This window comes from Mus pahari, chromosome 5 (assembly GCF_900095145.1).
Source record: "Mus pahari chromosome 5, PAHARI_EIJ_v1.1, whole genome shotgun sequence".
Lineage (NCBI taxonomy): Eukaryota > Metazoa > Chordata > Mammalia > Rodentia > Muridae > Mus > Mus pahari.
Window position 1 is genome coordinate 53,691,393 of NC_034594.1, and position 18,418 is coordinate 53,709,810.

General features: G+C 47.0%; 3 protein-coding genes across 9 annotated transcripts in view; 2 read left to right on the plus strand and 1 right to left on the minus strand.

Moving 5' to 3' along the window:
* Positions 1-6,167, plus strand: part of Ankzf1 (ankyrin repeat and zinc finger peptidyl tRNA hydrolase 1) — a 7,414-nt gene extending 1,247 nt beyond the window's left edge. The window contains exons 2-13 of the mRNA XM_021198035.1: positions 1,174-1,280; positions 1,507-1,609; positions 1,784-1,977; positions 2,323-2,435; positions 2,524-2,671; positions 2,883-3,111; positions 3,272-3,427; positions 4,423-4,906; positions 5,037-5,148; positions 5,249-5,416; positions 5,551-5,636; positions 5,837-6,167. Of these exons, the coding sequence (XP_021053694.1) occupies positions 1,174-1,280; positions 1,507-1,609; positions 1,784-1,977; positions 2,323-2,435; positions 2,524-2,671; positions 2,883-3,111; positions 3,272-3,427; positions 4,423-4,906; positions 5,037-5,148; positions 5,249-5,416; positions 5,551-5,636; positions 5,837-5,960 (2,024 nt within the window). The 3' untranslated portion in view covers positions 5,961-6,167. The remainder of the gene's footprint in view (positions 1-1,173; positions 1,281-1,506; positions 1,610-1,783; positions 1,978-2,322; positions 2,436-2,523; positions 2,672-2,882; positions 3,112-3,271; positions 3,428-4,422; positions 4,907-5,036; positions 5,149-5,248; positions 5,417-5,550; positions 5,637-5,836) is intronic.
* Glb1l (galactosidase beta 1 like) lies at positions 4,320-17,368 on the minus strand. Of its 6 annotated transcripts, none has more exons than XR_003843858.1 (18): positions 17,201-17,367; positions 15,779-15,901; positions 15,471-15,637; positions 15,102-15,252; positions 14,742-14,802; positions 9,639-9,733; positions 9,366-9,540; positions 9,195-9,253; positions 8,974-9,095; positions 8,834-8,874; positions 8,521-8,639; positions 8,176-8,250; positions 7,978-8,067; positions 7,725-7,838; positions 7,110-7,241; positions 6,696-6,911; positions 5,806-6,542; positions 4,320-5,288 (listed from the first exon to the last, which is right to left on the minus strand). XR_003843858.1 is itself a non-coding variant. In XM_029538328.1 (18 exons), exons 2-18 carry the CDS (start codon positions 15,836-15,838, stop codon positions 6,279-6,281), a joined length of 1,848 nt encoding a protein of 615 aa, XP_029394188.1. In that variant the 5' UTR covers positions 15,839-15,901; positions 17,201-17,368; the 3' UTR covers positions 4,320-6,278. The 6 variants fall into 6 exon arrangements, 2 of the variants coding, with proteins under 2 accessions (XP_029394188.1, XP_021053697.1); XR_003843857.1 differs by having other exon boundaries at positions 4,320-5,539; XR_003843856.1 differs by having other exon boundaries at positions 4,320-5,632.
* Positions 17,369-17,478: 110 nt separating this feature from the next.
* The window catches only part of Stk16 (serine/threonine kinase 16), a 3,412-nt gene continuing 2,472 nt past the window's right edge, over positions 17,479-18,418 (plus strand). The window contains exons 1-2 of one of the 2 annotated variants that reach the window (XM_021197709.1): positions 17,479-17,675; positions 17,863-18,037. In XM_021197709.1, the coding sequence (XP_021053368.1) occupies positions 17,952-18,037 (86 nt within the window). In that variant the 5' untranslated portion in view covers positions 17,479-17,675; positions 17,863-17,951. The remainder of the gene's footprint in view (positions 17,676-17,862; positions 18,038-18,418) is intronic. The other variant, XM_029539247.1, reaches the window with a different exon arrangement.

Genomic DNA, 18,418 nt, shown 5'->3' on the forward strand with positions numbered 1-18,418 from the left:
AGAGTGAGTTCCAGGACAGCCAGAGCTACACAGAGAAAAACCCTGCCAAAAAAAAAAAAGCCTGGACTGTACAATGTACCTTGTTTGGGGGTGGGAGAGGGAATGTTTGAGGTGCTAGAGAATATAGCTCGTTAGTAGGTCTTGATTCCATCCCCAGTGTGGCAGAAGTATTTTAGGGCTTACTAGGAGGGGAGCTAAAGTCATGTAAGGTTTTGGTTAGGTATCAAGGTGTGACAGAAGATCATCCCTGGACTTGTTTTCCTGGGTGTGTGCTTGCTTAAACTCAGAGAGACCACCATGTACACCCACAAGTTCACTTTTAAGAATAAGGGGCTGCCCATTATCTATATCAGTGGGGGTGTTTTGTTTTGTTTTTGAGATAGGGTCTTACTGCATAGCCTTGGTTGGCCTGGAACTCACTGTATATACCAGGCTGACCTCTAACTCATAAGACATCTGTCTGCCTCTAACCCCCAGATGCATCACCAAGTCCAGCTTCAGTTAAGTTTGATGTAAAGAGGAGTACTTATAGAGTTAGCCTTAACTGTGTATCTGAGGATTTGGAAAACATGGATTCAGGAAGTATTTTCCTGATTGATGGCTCAGTTTTATAATTTACCCTTGTTAGAAGGTTCTTCAGATGTTTTGGGTAGCACTCTATAGACTGAAAAAGGACTTGGGGGCAGGATGCAGTTCAGTGGTACAGAACATGCTTAGGATGTATAGGATCTTAAAGTCCCTACGCGAAAAAGATTAAACCTTACTGCCATTTGTTTTCTACAAAATTTCCCTAAACAATCCACTTTGATAATTGAAATGTAATATTTAAGTTTACATGTATCTTTTCAAGTGTATTTATTGTACAAAATAGTTACTGTATCATTTATTTCATGATTGTTGGATTATAAATTCTTTTGGGGGGGGGCAGACAGGGTTTCTCTGTGTAGCCCTGGCTGTCCTGGAACTCACTCTGTAGACCAGGCTGACCTTGAACTCAGAAATCTGCCTGCCTCTGCCTCCCAAGTGCTGGGATTGTAAATTCTTGGAAGGCAAGGTCATGCCATGTTTTTCTTCTGTATTATCAGGTATTCAGTATAGTCCTGAGTACTGTAGGTTCACTGTCGATTGGATATAATCCCTTTCTAATTCCAATTACCCTTTTCTTCCTTTCAGGAGAGAATAAAAGCTCAGGGAAAAAAGTATTTCCATGTTCTCTGGACATTTCAGATAAATTATTTTGTTCAGCCTGTGACCAGACCTTCCAGAACCACCAGGAACAGGTAAAAGGCCAGCGGATGGGGTTAGATGTAAGAAGCAGAAGTGTAATTTTGGGTAGGAGGTGGACATGGATTTACCTTCGGTTAATAAAGGTCCATACATTGTCTAGTGTCCTCAGTGTTGACCGGGTTACATTTCCTATCCATCTGTGACTAGCTTTGTCCACTGTACACAGCCAAGGTGGAATATATTTCTACTCTCTTGCCTCCCTCTTTTCCTTCATACCAGAGAGAACATTATAAGCTTGATTGGCATCGCTTTAACTTAAAACAACGTCTCAAGAACAGGCCTCTCTTGTCTGCTTCAGACTTCGAACTGCAAAGCTCCACAGGTTGTGCTAGTTACAGGGAAGCCTGTCTGGGAGCAGGGGTGGGGTGGGGACGGGTGGTGCTTGTTACGGGAAAGCCTTCTTGGGAGGGGCGGGGTGGGGAAGACCCCTTGGGGCTTGAGGAAAGGTCAAAGGTGGAGTGTCAAACTTGGATGGCCCGCCCATCTGTGTCCTCAGGGGATCTTTCCAGCATCTCGGGATCTGGTGACTCAGACTGTAGCAGTGAAGAGGACTTGCTGCCCCTGGATGAGGGGAGGGCTGAATCTGAGAAACCTAACCGACCCCCTGGATTCTACCCACATCGGGTCCTTTTCAAAAACGCCCAGGGCCAGTTTCTTTATGCCTATCGTTGTGTCCTAGGCCCTCACCAGGCAAGTAACAGTCCAGACTGTGTGCTCACTCCCAGCTTTTGTATACTAGGTTTTCTTCAGCCAATTTAGGTCCTATTTTCTTCCTTTTGGGTAAGGCTATATCGTATCTGACAGCATAATCTTGAATTGAACTGGCCAGAATCTTGAATGGGTCAAGTGATTTAAGTCTAAATTGTGATTATATCATTCCCATCTTCCATTACTACCTCTTGAAGCCATGAGTATCCTTTGTAAAATGGAAATGAGGGCAAGATGGTTGTAATAAATGAGATAATTCAATATAACACTTGGTTTCTTGTTTTCAATGCATGCAGCATGTGGAATGTTTGTTGATGTGTCATCTAGATTCCCCCAGAAAAGGCAGAGTTGCTGCTACAAAACCTACAGAATGGAGGTCCCAGACACTATGTGGTGCTCATGGCTGCGGCTGGACATTTTGCTGGTGCCATTTTTCAAGGGTGAGAGGGTGCTGCATGGGTTAAGGGTGGACCCCACTGACCTGGGAGTACTGCTGGGTCTACAGTACTGAGTCTGTGCTGTCTACAGAAGAGAAGTGGTGGCGCACAAAACCTTTCACCGTTACACTGTACGGGCCAAGCGGGGCACAGCCCAGGGGCTTCAGGATGCCCAGGGTAGGGCATCCCGCTCTGCTGGAGCCAACTTGAGGCGTTACAATGAAGCCATGCTCTATAAGGTGAGTTGGGCCTCACAGATCTGGTAGTCCACTCATCTCATGTTTTTCTAGTTTTCTGGGTAGAAAATAGAATAGGAATTTCTAGAAACAGTCTCTCATTCTTTCTCTCTCTATCTTCCCCTCCCTTCATATGATCACAGGGCCATTGTTGGTTTGGAGATTTTTTTAAAACAGCAGATGAAGCTGTGCTAAGTGGAGTTACTCTCTTTAGGATGTTCGTGACCTGCTGGCGGGGCCAATCTGGTCCAAGGCGCTAGGGGAGGCAGAAATAGTATTGCTCCGAGCCCCACGTTCTGGCCGGTCCTTGTTCTTTGGAGGCCAAGGGGCACCCCTACAAAGGGATGATCCCCGACTTTGGGATATCCCTCTCACCACCCGCAGACCCACTTTTGGAGAGCTTCAGCGCGTACTCCATAAGCTGACCACCTTGCAGGTGTATGGTGAGTTATTCTAGGTCTTGGGACTCATACACAGACCTGTGTATCCATGGGGTTTTCCAGCTGGTGGACTGTGGCCCAACTGACCTGAGTCAGTTTCTTTACACCTAAAATTGAGAAAGGTTTTTGTTTTGTTTGTTTTGTTTTGTTTTTTTCATGGCAGATGAAGACCCTCGAGAAATGGTCAGATTTCACTCTCCTGAGACACACTGGAAACCAGTGAGAGAAGAAAGGAAAAAGGATACTGAGAAAGAAAAAACAAAGGTCCCCAGGGATGTAAATAAGCCACTTGGGCAGGATGAAGAACCACTCAAACAAGGTTTGAGCACCATCTGGTGATTGTAAAATTTATCTGCCTTGAAAATGCAGTGGCTAGTTCTCATAACTCTCATCGAAAGGTTTCTAGGTGACCCTTAAACTATACCCACAGCCATCCATCCATCCATCCACTCACCCCTGTGAGCATCTGTTTATAAAGCTAAGGTGTGCTGTAAAAAGCAAGCAGGTTTTTCTTGTGTTGTTTTGAGAGTGTCTCACTTCAGCCCAGGTTGGTCTAGAACTCCCTGTGTAGCACCCACACTGGCCTTGAAGTCATGGCAGTCTTCCTGCCTCGGCCACCCAAATGCTGGGATTGCACATGAGCCTATACACCAGGCTGCTTTCTCTTCGAGGCAGGGTCTTGGTTGTCTAGCCCAGGCTGACCGGGAGCTCTCTGTAGCCCAGGTTGATCTCAAACTCACTGTCCTTTTGCCTCCAGTTCCCAAATGCTGGGATTACTGGTATGTGCTACCACATATCAAGTGAGACATGATCATTGACTTGCCAAATCTTAGAACTGCTCATAGATAACATTCCTGGTACTTAGCATGGAGGGAGTGTGGTGTTTGACTGGGTGCTCTGCTTGGGGCTAAGCTTTGTTTTCCTCTACTTTTTTGGTTTTCTTGTTTGTTTTGATTGCTTTTGTCTTCTTTTTTGTTGTGGTGGTGGTTTTGATTCGTTTTTTTAGGCAGAACTCACTATATAGCTCTAGCTGTCTTGGAATTCAGCCAGATAAGCCAGGCTGGCCTTAATCTCTTAGAGATCCATCTGCCTCTGCCTCCCAAGGGCTGGGACTAAAGGTGTGGGCCACTGCGCTGGCGCTTTCCTCTACTCTGTCCTGTCCTGTTCACTGGGAGAGTCCAGGGCTAGAATAAAAACACTTCATGTCAGGATCATCTGGAGCATCTTTTTATAAATGTAAACCCATTTGAGGACGCACACATCTTTACCCTCTCCCTGTTCCTTAGATAGATCTAAGATCATATCTTTTTCTAGGTTCAGAGTCTCAGGAAGAAGATGACTCCGAAGTAGAGTTGGAGCTAGTAGAATTGACCCTGGGGACCCTGGATCTTCGTGAATTTGAAGTACTGCCCAAGCGGAAGAGGAGGAAGAGGAGGAAGAAGGAGAGAAGTCAAGAGCAGCAGTGTGGGGCACATGGGCCTCTTCCTCAGGAACCTCAAGATGAGCCGTTCTCACGGCCAACCCAAGAGGTTGAAACCCCATTGGACACTTCGGTCTATGAGGCCAAAGCCCCATGTCAACCAGAGTTCTGGGACATGCTTCTAGCTTCTTGTCGTGCTGGGGAAGTTGAGGTGCTAAAGCTGCAGCTAGCCAGTGGGCTTGTAGGCCCTGGAGTTAAGTCCCTGCTCAATGCCCCTTTGGGCTCTGGTGGCTTTACTCTCCTGCATGCAGCAGCTGCAGCTGGAAGAGGCTTAGTAGTTCGTTTGCTGTTGGAAGCAGGTGCTGATCCCACTGTGCTGTGAGTATCTCCTTCCCGACCCCATTTAGGTAGAGAGAACCTAATGCCGTAGCTCATGCTGGCTCTTGATACTATTTCCTTGGGACAAGCAGGAGGCAAGTTAAACTTGGTTTTGGGTTTTTGTCCTTAGGGACTCTAGGGCTCGGCCACCTTATACTGTAGCAGCTGACAAATCAACGCGTAATGAATTCCGGAGGTTCATGGAGAAGAATCTTGATGCCTATGATTACAACAAGGCTCGGGTGAGCTGGAAAAGGAGCTACAGAGCAGAGGCCGTCAGAGATCCTCATAGGTCCTTTCTGCTTCCTTGTAGTTTTATAATATCTCTGTGAAATCTTCCAGGTACCAGGGCCATTGACTCAAGAAATGGAGGCCCGGCAGGCTACAAGGAAAAAAGAGCAAAAGGCAGCTCGCCGGCAGCGGGAGCAACAGCAGCGGGAGCAGAGGGCACAGGAAGAACAGGAGCAAGAGGAGCGACGGCGGTTCGCAGCTCTCAGTGACAGGGAGAAGGTAGGCTACAGAATCTTGCACTGCTGGGTTTCCATAAGCGCCTACCTTCCTCCCCAGACAGCCATTATTCCCTGAGTGCACTGTTCATCTCTCCGGGACGTTTGTCTGCAACATCGGCTGGTTCTGTTTTGCAGAGAGCTCTGGCTGCAGAGCGCCGACTTGCTGCCCAGCTGGGAGCCCCTAGCCCTCCAGTTCCTGACTCTGCAGTTGCCACTGCTGGGTATGGGGGCAGGGGATGAGTAGAAGGGTGGACTCCTATGTTAAAGGACCATCTGGGGTAAGGGGAATGAGTGCCTTCATGGTGTTCAGAAGGGTGGCAGAGGGGACTTGAGGTTCCCTGAGACCTTTAAGGGCTGGGCAACGCTTAGATGGGGAAGTTTGTGGAGTACCTGTCCAATCATTTTCCTTCCTTTTGTTCAGACGCTGCTGGAGTTGTGGAGTGTCCCTCCAAGGCCTCGTTCCCTTTCACTACCTCGACTTCTCTTTCTGCTCCACACGTTGCCTTCGAGACCATCGCAGTCAGGCGGGGAGACCTTCATCTTGATTTCTTACAGCACCTGGGGCCAACTCTGGGTCCCAAGAGGACACATCCAGACCTAGAGCTCTCTTCCTCCTCATGAAGCTTGACATTTGGAAGATGGGCAGTGAAGGACACTCAGGAATCAGGGCAAAGACAAAGACAGGGCCACGAAGGTGTGTGGAGCCAGTACTGTCTTTGGAATTTTAATCATAATAAAGTTTGGCAAGAAAACTGTGTGTGTACTTACAGTCAGAGGGAGTGTAGCCTTTGATTCTTTATGGTCACTATGGCCATCACCAAAGGATGCTGCCCTGTGTCTCAGACTCCAGGGTCATCTTTCTTTCAGTGCCCACTTAACTCCATTGGTTCAAAGGAACCTTGTGTTTCTGAGAGAAGATAGTTATACCCCCAATGCAAAGTGCTATTGAGGATGGGCTTATCCAAAAACTGGATTTGGGGGTTATGAGGCACATTTTCTAGCTCGAGCAATGTGATTTTGTTGATTGATCTATCAAACAGCAGCAGTCTTGGCACATATAGGGTCTGTTGTGGACCCCGCATTGTCCAGTACCGGCCCAAGTTAAAACCATTGATCCACACTTGGCCCTGGGGGAAGGGGTGGAGTGGAAAACAAAGGGTCAGCTCTCCAGGGTGGAGTCGCCCCCTTTCAGCTTTCTAATCAGAATTGCAATTTGTATTTCCTGTTTGGTATTCTTATAATGTGCCCCCCACAATTCCTTCTACCACCATTAGCAATACCTTGGTCCATCCAGGTAGATAGAGAAATGTGTCCCCAAGTAAGCCGAAAACTGGAAACTTTGCAGAATAGAAGGCAGGGACAGAGGAAGCTTGAGGCAGGGCTCTTTCCATCAGCTGCAGGGGGAACCACCATTTTACAAGCTTATCTACCTTGAGAGGGAACATCATCCACTCAGTGAGGATGGTCTGCCCCAGCAGTGGTGGTTCTAACAGGCCCTGTGGAGAAGCAAGTGAGAAGTCACTGAGTCAGGGCCACACTGGCCCCATCAAGCCCTGGAATGTAACTGGCCATGTCCATGTCCTCAAGCACCATTCTGTGCCTACACCTAAAGGCAGATTTCTTCCACTAGGCCCTGTTCCCCAAGAGAGTTGGTTAAGAAGGGTCCTGGTGAAGAAGAGACAAACCTAGCTCACCTTGAAGTCACTGTGGTTAGACCCAAAACTGAGCCTCCCCATATTCTCTAGCAATATATCCAGCCTGGTCCCTACGGTCCCAGTCAAATACAGTTCTTGTTTCAAACTCCGCTCCAGGACGCCCTTCAGTACCTGTGGATAAGAGATAGACTCTGGTAAAAGGGCACAGTGTCTAGTTCTTGGCCACTACACAGTGAATCACATTAGAACACTTTATTTGGAGGACAAGGAGAATATAATCACTGTGTTGATGTCTACCATTCCTCTGATTCTCATATTCATATTCTCTCTCTCCCTCCCTCCCTCNNCTCTCTCTCTCTCTCTCTCTCTCTCTCTCTCTCTCTCTCTCTGAGACAGAGTCTATGTCCAGACTGTGAAAACTCACTATACAGCCCAGGCTTGTGATCGCCTTGCTTCACACTACTTAGTGTTGGGAATGCAGGTATGCCCCACCATGTCCCTAGTTAAAACACTTAATCACATTCTCCCTGAATCCCGGCTTATAACCTGGGCAGACAGATGGGGAAGGGATGGGGGTGGGTTAACGTTAAAGCTGAAGGGTGCTTAGGGAAGGGATGAGATTGAAAGCATAACAGTTGGGAAGTAGGTTCTTACCCCATCTACCATCACATAGGCACGGTCATGAACTCCATTATTTGGCACCCAGAATGGTGTTGGTTCTAAAACAGGATAAGTCAGATAGGTCCTGTACAACATAAAGCCATGGTCCTAGATACAGAAGGATGAGGACTTAAGATGAAATGGTGATGAGGAGGAGCACTGTAAGGAAGATTAGTAACCAAAGGGACTTTGGCTGTGACAGTTGAAGGAGCCTTCCATTCCCATCAGAGAAGAGTTTATATCTTACCAGTTTAACAGCCTCAAAGGTCAATGGCAAAACTGAATGGACGGGGCCTTGCGGGCAGAGAAAGTCTAGGAAGGACAGCAAATTCCCATCCTGTGAGGACAAAGGCAACCAAACTGTTAAAGTTCTGAACTGGGCTGCTCAAGGTCACTGGCTCAGAAAACAACAGCGTAAAATCAGAAAAGATGGGGAGAAACTTACCAAGCTCATAGTCAAAGGTCCGAGCTTCATCTTGGGGCTGGGGGGAGGTAAAGGTCCCAAGGGAATTTCCTGGAACTGAGCCCAAATTCTCTCAGTAGTCATAGGAAAACCAAAACAATCCAAGTCTCTAAAAGAAGGTTCTTGACCTGGAACCCAGAGATGGGCTGCAGGGAGCCATGAAGACCCTATAATTTTTCACATGTGGAATTCCCCAGATGGTTCTATATGAGTGGGAACTGCTTCATGGAATGCGAAGTGGGCTCTGCTTCCCAGACAACACTACCAGTGTGTAGGGCTCCTGTACAATATTGGCCCACTCCCTTCTCCCAATTAATAAAAGGGCACCTTGCTGATGACATTTCGAATTGCAAAAAGCTTAGGTGTAGGGTCCCCTGCTTCAGATATGGGTGCATCATAGTCGTAGCTGGTAGTAATTGGAAGGAAGTGTCCCTTCTCGTCAGCACCTGGGTTAAAGTAATTTAATTAATTCAACATCATCTTAGGTGATGGGCACTAAGCACAGAGCCTTGTGCAGAAAATCTTGTCATTAGAGGGGAAGTGGTCGTCACACACAGCTTCTACATATCCTAATCTATCCAGCCCAAGATTCTGATTCCTTGTTTCCTCCCTGCTTCCACCAAAGGGAATTGATACTCACCATTCCAGTATCCAAAGTTGGTACCTCCGTGGAACATATACCTAAAGTGGGGGGTGAGTGGGGAGAAAAGGCAAAATTTGACCTATGAAATCTTAACTTTAAAACCCCAGCTCCCAAGAACATATTGTGTCTCCAGTTACATGTTCACACTGGCTCCCAACTTGAGCATTTTTTCTAGTCCTTGGGCTACAGCTGGACTGGACCGTGTGGAGTGATTTTGGCCCCAGTAATCCAGCCAGCCTGTGTAGTACTCCGAGTTCACCTAGAGGGAGAATCGAAAGGAGCTACAATGAGGTGGGAGCAAGCTGGACCCATTCCAGCCACATGATTTTTCTCATTCCCCTTCCCTATGGCCTCTCACCAATGGCCCATGAGGTTCATACTCCCGAAGCAGAGAAAAGATTCTGGTCACGTTGTCAGCTGCAAAAGGAGGAAAAAAAAGTATTAAAAAAACTAACAAACAAACAAACAAAAATATCACAGAGGAGGTGCCTGTGTCCCAGGCTCCACACCCAACCCTTGTTTAAGAGACCTGGGCCAAAATCTATAGTGGTATAGAGTCCCTGAAGGGAACCACATCTGAGTCCTTGAGGCCCATCTGTGGTGAAGAGCAAGATCTTGTCTCCTAGTAATGCACGGAAGAGGCCAGCCAAGTGTCTCATATACTTGAAGTCACAGGCCTTGTAGCTACCGTATTCATTCTCCACCTGCCAGGGACAAGGAAAAGAGGAGCCCCACTATGAGACAGAGAGATTAAGAACAGTGTGTACTTACGTCTCGTGGCCAGCCCACTTCCCAGTCATACCTGAATGCTAATGATGTTGCCCCCATTGTGGTAGAGAAATGGATATATCTTTGGCAGCAAGACCTTGAACCAGGAGTCCACAGCTTCAAGGAAGGCTAAAGGAAGGAGCAGTGTGTTCTGCTTATTAGGGGCCACAACTTTCAAGGTCTCACTCCCACCACGTACCACAGCATCCCTGATAGCAACCTCAGTGCTAAGTCTGGGCTGTAGCATCCTTTTCCCTGGCTCACAACTAAATCAAGAGAGCAGCGACTCCAAAGTATTTATTTATTTATTTATTTATTTATTTATTTATTTATTTATTTATTTATTTAATTTACTTATTTATTTGTGTATGAGTATTTTTGCCTGCATATATGTCTTCGTATCAAGTACTTGGTGACTGCAGAGGTCAGAAAATGGGCTTGGGTCCTCTGAAACTGAAGTTACAGTGATGAGCCACCACAATGGGTGCTGGAAACCAAACCTGGGTCCTCCATAAGAGCAGTCAGTGCTCTGATGTGCTGAGCCATTGCTCCAGCCTCAGGAGTAGTGACTCTTAGAGGAAACTCTCAGCACAGGAAACAGCAGAGTGGTGTTTCCTAAGACTCCATCTATGCAAAAGGCTAAACACATTATATGGAGTTATTATATAATCAGTTTGCACCTAAGAGTACTGTTAAATTTAACAGGAAAGTGATGTTTGACCTGTATAGAATCAGTCCATGCAATTTTATGCCTTAAATTCTCAACTCCTATTTATTCCTTTTAGAATCCTTCAATGACTTCATGCGTGTTATATCCTTTGCCTGACTTTTCCTCCCATCCTCCTTTCCCTAGTTGATGCTAACTTATGCCTCAATTCTTCATGCTCATGATCTTAAATTACATTTATTTACTTACTCATTTATTTATACACATATGTCAGCCGAGGAGTGGTTTGGACCAGCAGAGAGCAGTGGGGATAAGCAGAGTAGTTAAATGCAGTGTCGTTGAGAGCAATGCTGGTGTGTGTGTGTGAATAAATGTATGTGTCATAGCTCATGTGAACGGCAACTGTTAGGAGTCAGTTGTCTCCTTCCACCATCAGGGTCTCAAACAACGAATTCAGGTCACCAGGCAGAGTGACAGGCATTTTCTCTCACGCCTAGACTCTTTTTTTTTTTTTTTTTTTTTTCCAGACAAGGTTTTCCTATGAAACCTGACTGTCTAGGAACTTACTATGTAAATCAGACTGTCCTTGAACTCAGAGATCTGCCCACCTCAACTTCCTAGGGCTAGGACTAAAGGTTGCACAAGACTAAATCTTAACTTTCTTTAGAAAGCCCCTCCCAGCACAGGAGGAATAGGAATTCTAAGCCTGGACTACGGGAGAACCTGTCCCAAACAAACAACATTCTTATCTGTTGTCCCCTGTTGATAAGAATGAATCCTTTTGTTACACAGTCTCACTTCACTTGGGCTCTTTGAAGAGCTTTACAAAAAGTATTTGTATTTTTGTCTTTAATTGTTGCACCAAAGCCAGGATCCAGTGCTGTTGAAGCGCCACTGTCCACCAGAGGACAGAGCTTCGGAAACAGCAGCCTCTGGGGAGACCTCTGGTGAAAGGTATTTTAAAGAATATTTTTAAATTATTTTTTTGTTTCTGTTTTTGAGACTGGGTTTCTCCTTGTATCCCTGGCTGTCTTGGAAATTGCTGTAGATCAGGCTGACCCGGAACTCAAGAGATCCAGTTGCCTCTGCCTCCAGAGTGCTAGGATTAAAAGTGTGTGCCACCACCTTCTGACCATTTTTGAATTGTTTGTTAGCCCTAGATGTCCTGGACTTGCTCTGTACACTAGGCTGGCCTCAAACTTGCAGAGATCTCTTCTCCTGAGTACTGGGATCAAAGGCATACCTGGCTCATTTTTAAATTCTTTAAAAAAAGTTTTAAATTACATTTATTTAGTGTGTACATTACATTTATTTAGTGTGTCTGTGCATTCAAGCCATGACACACTTGTAGAGGTCAGAAGACAACTGTCAGAAGTTGGTTCTCTCCCTTCGCCACAGGAATTCAAGGGCACCAAACTCAGGTTGCTAGGTTTGGAAGCAAGTAGTTTTGCCTGCATCTCATAAGTATTATTTCTTTTTTGTTTGGGGGGGGGGGCAGGTTCAAAAGGTAGCCCTGACTGGCCTAGAATTTCCTATGTATACCAGGATGGCCTCAAACTCACAGAAATTTGCTTGCCTCTACTACCCGAGCCCATTAAAGGGATATACCGCCATGCCCAGCTTGTTTTTTTTTTTTTTTTAAAATTTTAACCCATTTAATTATTTTTATTCTTATGTTTTACACAAAAGAGACCCATCCAAGCACATATGATACCACTTTTATGCACTCAACATATGCATGGGTGACTCTGCTTCAAGCACTGTCCTAGGTGGACAGAAGGAGCGACGAGCAGAAAGGATCCCGGCTTTATGGGTCCCTTCGTGAGTGGACACAGACAATAAATAGATGAGAAAAACTACACAGTGTGTTAGGGACAAGAAAACAAGGCAGGAAAGGAGGCATAAAATAGGCTTAGTATGGAATGATTAAAATTTAGATGGTGGCTGGAAGTTATTATCAAAGGAGATTTCTGCGGAAGCACCACATGCAAATGCCTTTGACACTGAGGCATTTGCATGTGGTGCTTAAGTATGACGAAGAGCAATGAGGGCAGTACGGCTGGGGCCAAGAAAGCAGGCAGCAGCAGATACTGGAGGCCAGGCCTAGGGCCAGGAGGCCGAGTATGTGGTTTATTAGGGAGGGATGACTTGGCCCGAGATGGGTGTTTAAGCTGTTTTCCTAGAAGCCCACTAGGTGCTATTCTAAGAACAGACTGGATGGGAAGACAGGCCAACTAGGAAGAGCCAAGAGATGCTGTTGAGATGGCGGCAAGGGGAGGTTCACACCAGTACGTGTCATCAGAAGTGACTGGAAATAGTTAAATTCAATGTTGTTGAGAGTCACACTGACAGGATTTTCTGATGGACTGAACGTAGGGTGACAGGAAAGAGAGTGTGGAGTGACAGGAGAGGTGTGAAGGGTTACACTGCAGTGTTTACAGTGCTGAGATGGGGAAACTCTAGAAACAAGTAGCTGCTTTGAAAGACTGTACCAGAATCTTGGTTTCTGTTATATCATTACACATTTTATTTGTCTAAATAGGGGCATAGGAGTTAATATGTGTGGAGAAGCCACAGGAAAGGTCCTAGGAGAAAGACACATATTTGGGGTCAACAGAGGTTAAATCTACCACACCAATGGATGAAATAACCTAGAGAAGAAAATTAGGAAAGAGTTAAATCCAAGGACAGAGCCCTGGGACTGTCCAGCCCTTAGAGGAATGGGAAATGGGGAAACAAATGTGTCTGAATGGTCAGAAACCTTGTGAGGCCCGGGCCAGACAAGTGAAGCATCATTAAAGAAAGGGTGAGCTTTGTGTTTTGTTTCCTGAGATAGTTCACTGTGTAGACCAGGCTGCCCTGAACTCTGGACCACCTTGCCTCACTTTCCCTAGTGTTGGCATTTCAGGCATGTACCACCATGCTTGGCCTAGAAGAATGTATTTCAAAGACAGGGTGGCCAGTCGGTGCCCAGGGCTGCTGACTAGTCAAGAGTGGTGAGGTCTGCTAGATCACAGTAAAGCTGGCAACTTTGGAGGTCACTTGAACAAAACAGGTTGCATGTTGGGACTCTGTTAACCTTTACATTTTAAATGGACTGCCCAGTCATCTGCACCTCCAGCCTTCCCCATTCTCCTCAATAACTGGTCTTGACTGGTCAGAAAATTGATTCCTAGCTGGGTCTGGTGGTGCACGCCTTTAATCCCAGCACTCGGGAGGCAGAGGCAGGCAGATTTCTGAGTTCGAGGCCAGCCTGGTCTACAGAGTGAGTTCCAGGACAGCCAGGGCTACACAGAGAAACCCTGTCTCAAAAAACCAAAAAAAAAAAAAAAAAAAAAAAATTGATTCCTTTCTTTTCCTACCAGTGGCCCCCACCTGGCCCTCTCATCCAATAAAAATATGTCCACAAGTCTTGTTACTCTTCGACCCCAAGCCATCTCTTAGGTCTGCCTCTTCTCCCACTTCCACTACCATCACTGTACCATCATCATCACTCATCTACCGTAAGAATCTCCATTCACTTCCTCACTCTTGCTGTCTTTAGCCCATTTGCATCCAGGTTGAAATAAGATTAAAGCAAATCCAGTTGTGGCATATTTCTGGGGAAATTTTCCAGTGGTTTTCTACTATGATTGGAATAATCACAAAACTCCATCACAGGACTGCAAGGGCCTCTGCCATTTGCTTAATTACCTTAGTGGGAGCTCCCTGGCACAGTCCTGCCTCCCTGACTATTTGCCTCTATCTGTCATGTTTCTTCCCATCCATCCTAGGAATGCACCACTCAGCCACATTTTTCATTTGATCAGTGCTTTCTCTTCCACAGAAGCCAACTAAAATGTTACCTTCTCAGAGAGTCTCTTCTCACTACTCTCTACCCTCAATACTTTTTTTTGTTTGTTTGTTTTTTTGAGACAGGGTTTCTCTGTGTAGCCCTGGCTGTCCTGGAAATCACTTTGTAGACCAGGCTGGTCTTGAACTCAGAAATCCGCCTGCCTCTGCCTCCCAAGTACTGGGATTAAAGGCGTGTGCCACCATGCCCGGCAATACTTCTTATTATTAATTATTTCAACTCCTTATTCATATGGTTTTTGTACAGTATAGTCACAGTATATGATCTTATTTATAGTTTTGAAAAACAACTGTCTCTATTTCTCTCACTCTCTTTTTTCCTTTAATGTGATACAAGGTCTCTTGTAGCCCAGGCTGGCTTCCAACTTCCTACATAGAAGAGGATAGTCTTGAACTCCTGATCCTCCCGTCTCCACCTTATAAGTGCTGGGATTATAGGTGTGCACCACAGCCTCCTCTGCAACTCACACTACTGTACATTTTACTCTGCACAGGGACCAGTTCTCTGGGTTCCCAGTTTCTAGCATCCTGCCAGACATGAAGGAAAGAATATATGTATGACCTCTAAGTAAGGGATAGCCTCTTGTTCAGGTATTCAAATCTGTTGTCTCGACTCACCAGGATCTGAGGTTCTCAGATGAATATTAGGGTTTCGAAGCAACCAAGAGGGGAGACCTCCCTTAAGAAAAACATAAAGACAACACATGAGCAGGTGTGGTTGGGGGGTTGTTTTGACACAGGGTTTCACCCTGTAGCCCAGGCTAGCTTCAGTCTTAACTGTCTCAACCTCCTAAATTCTGGGATTACAGGATAAGCCACCTCTTGAGCTACAGACAGGTTTTGTCTGCAGTAAAGTGGGAGGCAAGAATGGCGGAAGTTGAGTATAGGGCTGGAAATGGCCCCTAGAGTGTGGGCAGAACGGAGTTGAAACTCACAGGAACTTCACCTTTGGTTCTGCCTTTCTCCCAACTAACTCACCATCTCCCACTCTGCACAGATGTAAGGTCCTGGTCTCAGAATAACCAACAGGTTCACTTTAGCTGCCTCATTCAGGAAGGCAATGAGGTCCCGGCTGCCATTAAAGTTATAGATCCCAGGCTCTGGCTCATGGTAGTTCCAGGGCACATAACTGAAAAAGGAAGATGTTAACAAGACCCAGAGGTTCCCTAGGAGACTCAGAACTTGCAGAGAAGCAGCTAGAAAGAGGTTCTGAGCCATCCTTTCTCACCCTTGCCTGAGGAGTCCTGGAATTCAAACCCTTTCAAACCCAAGTCAGTTTTCCTGGGGAACCCCATTCTAAGGAAGAGGAAACCTCGCTTCCACAAAGCTCTCGCGAGCACTTCTTACAACTGCACAGCGTTGAGGCCGCTCAACTGCATCTTGAGAAGCCGGTCAGCCCAAAGGACCCGCGGTACTCGAAAGTAGTGCAGGCTGCCAGAAACGTAGCGGAAAGGGACCCCATCCAGGAGGAATCTGTCATGTTCCCGATCCACTACGAAGGAGCGAGCTTCTGCCTGCAAGGGCGAAAGCCTGGCTCAGGAGAGGTCTGGAGTAAGGATCAGTGTCTGCCTTGTCGGTAGTTAACCATTTCTCCACTGCGGGATCTGTTTTCCTCTCGCCACACCCAGGCAGACCGTCCGACCCTCTCCGTTTACCTGGGACAGCAGCAGCAGGATCACAAGCCGCAGCAGCAGGGAAGGCAGGTCGGGTGGCATCTTCTGAGCTTACAAAGTTCTTCTATCCAGTGAGGGCTTTCCCACCCGTCACGTGTCGGATTCCTGGGAGGGAATCCGACATCAAGCAAAGGGGCGGAGATCACCTCAACTTTTCAGGCCGTTAACCCGGACTTTGCCTGTAGCCATCCAACGTCCACTAGTTTGTAAAATATTACTTCTCAAAGTGTTGAACCCGAATCAGCTCCATTAGCATCACCTGGGAGCTTGTTAGAAACGCAAAATCTCGGGTCCTACCCCTGACCTCTAGAATTAGAGTCTGTGCTTTAACAAGCCCGCTCTTCTAAACTGAAGAGGGCTGATAGGGCGTCTTAAATCTTCATGACTAGCAAAGGATCCGGTACATAGCAGGTTAAATCTATATGCATGGTAGCAGTAAGGTTAAAACGGATTCAGAAACGGTGGAAAACCTACAAAAATCTTCACAGCGGTCATGACTGTGGAAAGGGGTTACAAGAAGCCTGTCCTGGTCACTCTTTTTTGGAGGTACACCCTTTTCCAATATATCCTGCCTGTCTAGGCAAGAGATGTGAAACAAACTGCATAGTTCATAGGCTTAGAAGTCTATAATTTTCCACTTCTCCTGCCTGCACAGCTGTAGATCTGAGGATCAGCGTAGAAAATACTATTATTTCTGTTTATTGACACACATTGAAGGCTATGTTTCAAAAATTGTATGAAAGACGTCTCATTTAATTTTGAAACAACCCATGAAATGAGAAAACTCATTCTCATCTTAGACACGAGGAAAATGAAGGTTGGAAATATTAAGTAGCTGTCCAAAGTCACAACTAGTTCAGTAGAGCTGGGATTGGAACTAGTCAGTTTGGCCTCATAACTCACAACACTTAGCCGTAGGTACTGTCTTACAGTTGGTAAAAAGCGAGGATCTGAAAGACTAAATAACTTGCAGGAGGTCACACAGCTAGGAGACTGTTAGAACCAGGTTTAGAAACTGGCGCTCTCAAGTTCAAGGGCACACTCAGACACTAGCCAAGGCAGTGGAATACAGGTTAGACCCCTGAGAGGTGTTAAGGGGTCAGACCTCCTGGCATCTAAGGGTCAGCACCCGCCCTTCTCTGGTCCCTCCTCCTAGATTGTAGTAAGCCACTTTCTTTTCTTTTCTTTTCTTTTTTTTGGGGGGGTGGGGGGGTGGGGTGGAGACAGGGTTTCTCTGTGTAGCTCTGGCTGTCCTGGAACTCACTTTGTAGACCAGGCTGGCCTCGAACTCAGAAATCCGCCTGCCTCTGCCTCCCAAGTGCTGGGATTAAAGGCGTGCGCCACCACGCCCGGCTAGTAAGCTACTTTCTAACTCCAGCGCGCGGGAGCTATAAGGCCTCCTACCTCCGACATTGGGAGAAGGAGGTCCTAGGGGCCTCGGGCAGAGCCCTGCTTTGCTCCTCTTTGGTACAAGTCCCTGCGTCTTGACCCTTACTGAGGGCCAAGTGGGAGCCCTCTTACTGAGGGCCAAGTGGGAGCCCTCGGCGAGATATTGGAACCAATCCACCCCAGGTCTAGCCCGGCCCCGGCCTCTCACTTCCGGGTCCCCACATCCTCTTGCCGCCTCTTGTTGCTAGGATACAGCGGGCCGTTACTTCGACGCGGATTGATGATGTCACCGTGGCTTCCGGTTCCTGGCCCTTCGCACAGGCCGGAGCCTGGTCGGTGTGGAGTTTGTAGCGGCAGACCCGAGCGACGGAGGGTGGACTCGGCTAGAGGTGGGCTCGAGTCCTGCACCTCCTGCGCCGCCACCCCATGCCTGACGGGTGCGAGAGCTGGAGCTGGCCGAAGGTGGGCCGGGGTTGAAAGAAGCGGCCTGGTAAGACGCAGCGTGGCCTGAGGCTTTGGGGTGCCAGAACTCAGCCTTCTTAGCGCTGGAGTCGCCAGGGCCAGTTTTCTTTAGACGTGAATATGGGTTCTCGGAGGTGAGCCTGAGCTCTCCTGGCTGGTACCTCCGTGGCTGTCTGGGTTGTTGTTGACCCGCGACTTGGCTGTTCTCCTTCCAGCATGACCCGCCGGGACCCCACTCCATCGCCTGGAAGAGCCCACTCTCCCTGGATGGAAGACCATCCTTGAAGAGGATGACTGAGACGTTATGGGCCACGCACTGTGTGTCTGCTCCCGGGGAACTCTCATCATTGACAATAAGCGCTACCTCTTCGTCCAGAAACTGGGGGAGGGGTGAGTGTTTGGAAGTCACTTAGCTAGACCCAGGTCGTTTAGGGACAGTGATAGAGATGCAAGAGGGCTAGCCTTAGAGTCTACCTCACCTGACCGATTAGCTGAACGGGTCAAGAAGTGGATTCTAGTCTCTGGCCTCCTGGATCTACCTTGTGTGACCTTAAGTAAACTGTGGTTTCTTCTGCTTAAATGGCTATAATGTCTCACTGAGGGACTAGGGGAAACTCAGTGAGATAGTATATTCTTTAAAACATGTCACCCAGGGCCTGGCTCATGAGAACTTAAAAAAAAAATTTTTTTTTTTCGAGACAGGGTTTCTCTGTATAACCCTGGCTGTCCTGGAACTCACTTTGTAGACCAGGCTGGCCTTGAACTCAGAAA

Excerpts from the sequence above, each read along its gene's own strand:
- Glb1l (XM_021198038.2), bottom strand. The coding sequence starts at position 15,838 with ATGCCACCCGACCTGCCTTCCCTGCTGCTGCGGCTTGTGATCCTGCTG. Across the intron at positions 8,875-8,973 it reads TTGGGAGCCAGTGTGAACAT|GTATATGTTCCACGGAGGTA; the intron begins GTAACTGGAGAC and ends CCCCCACTTTAG. Across the intron at positions 8,640-8,833 it reads CAACTTTGGATACTGGAATG|GTGCTGACGAGAAGGGACAC; the intron begins GTGAGTATCAAT and ends ACTTTAACCCAG.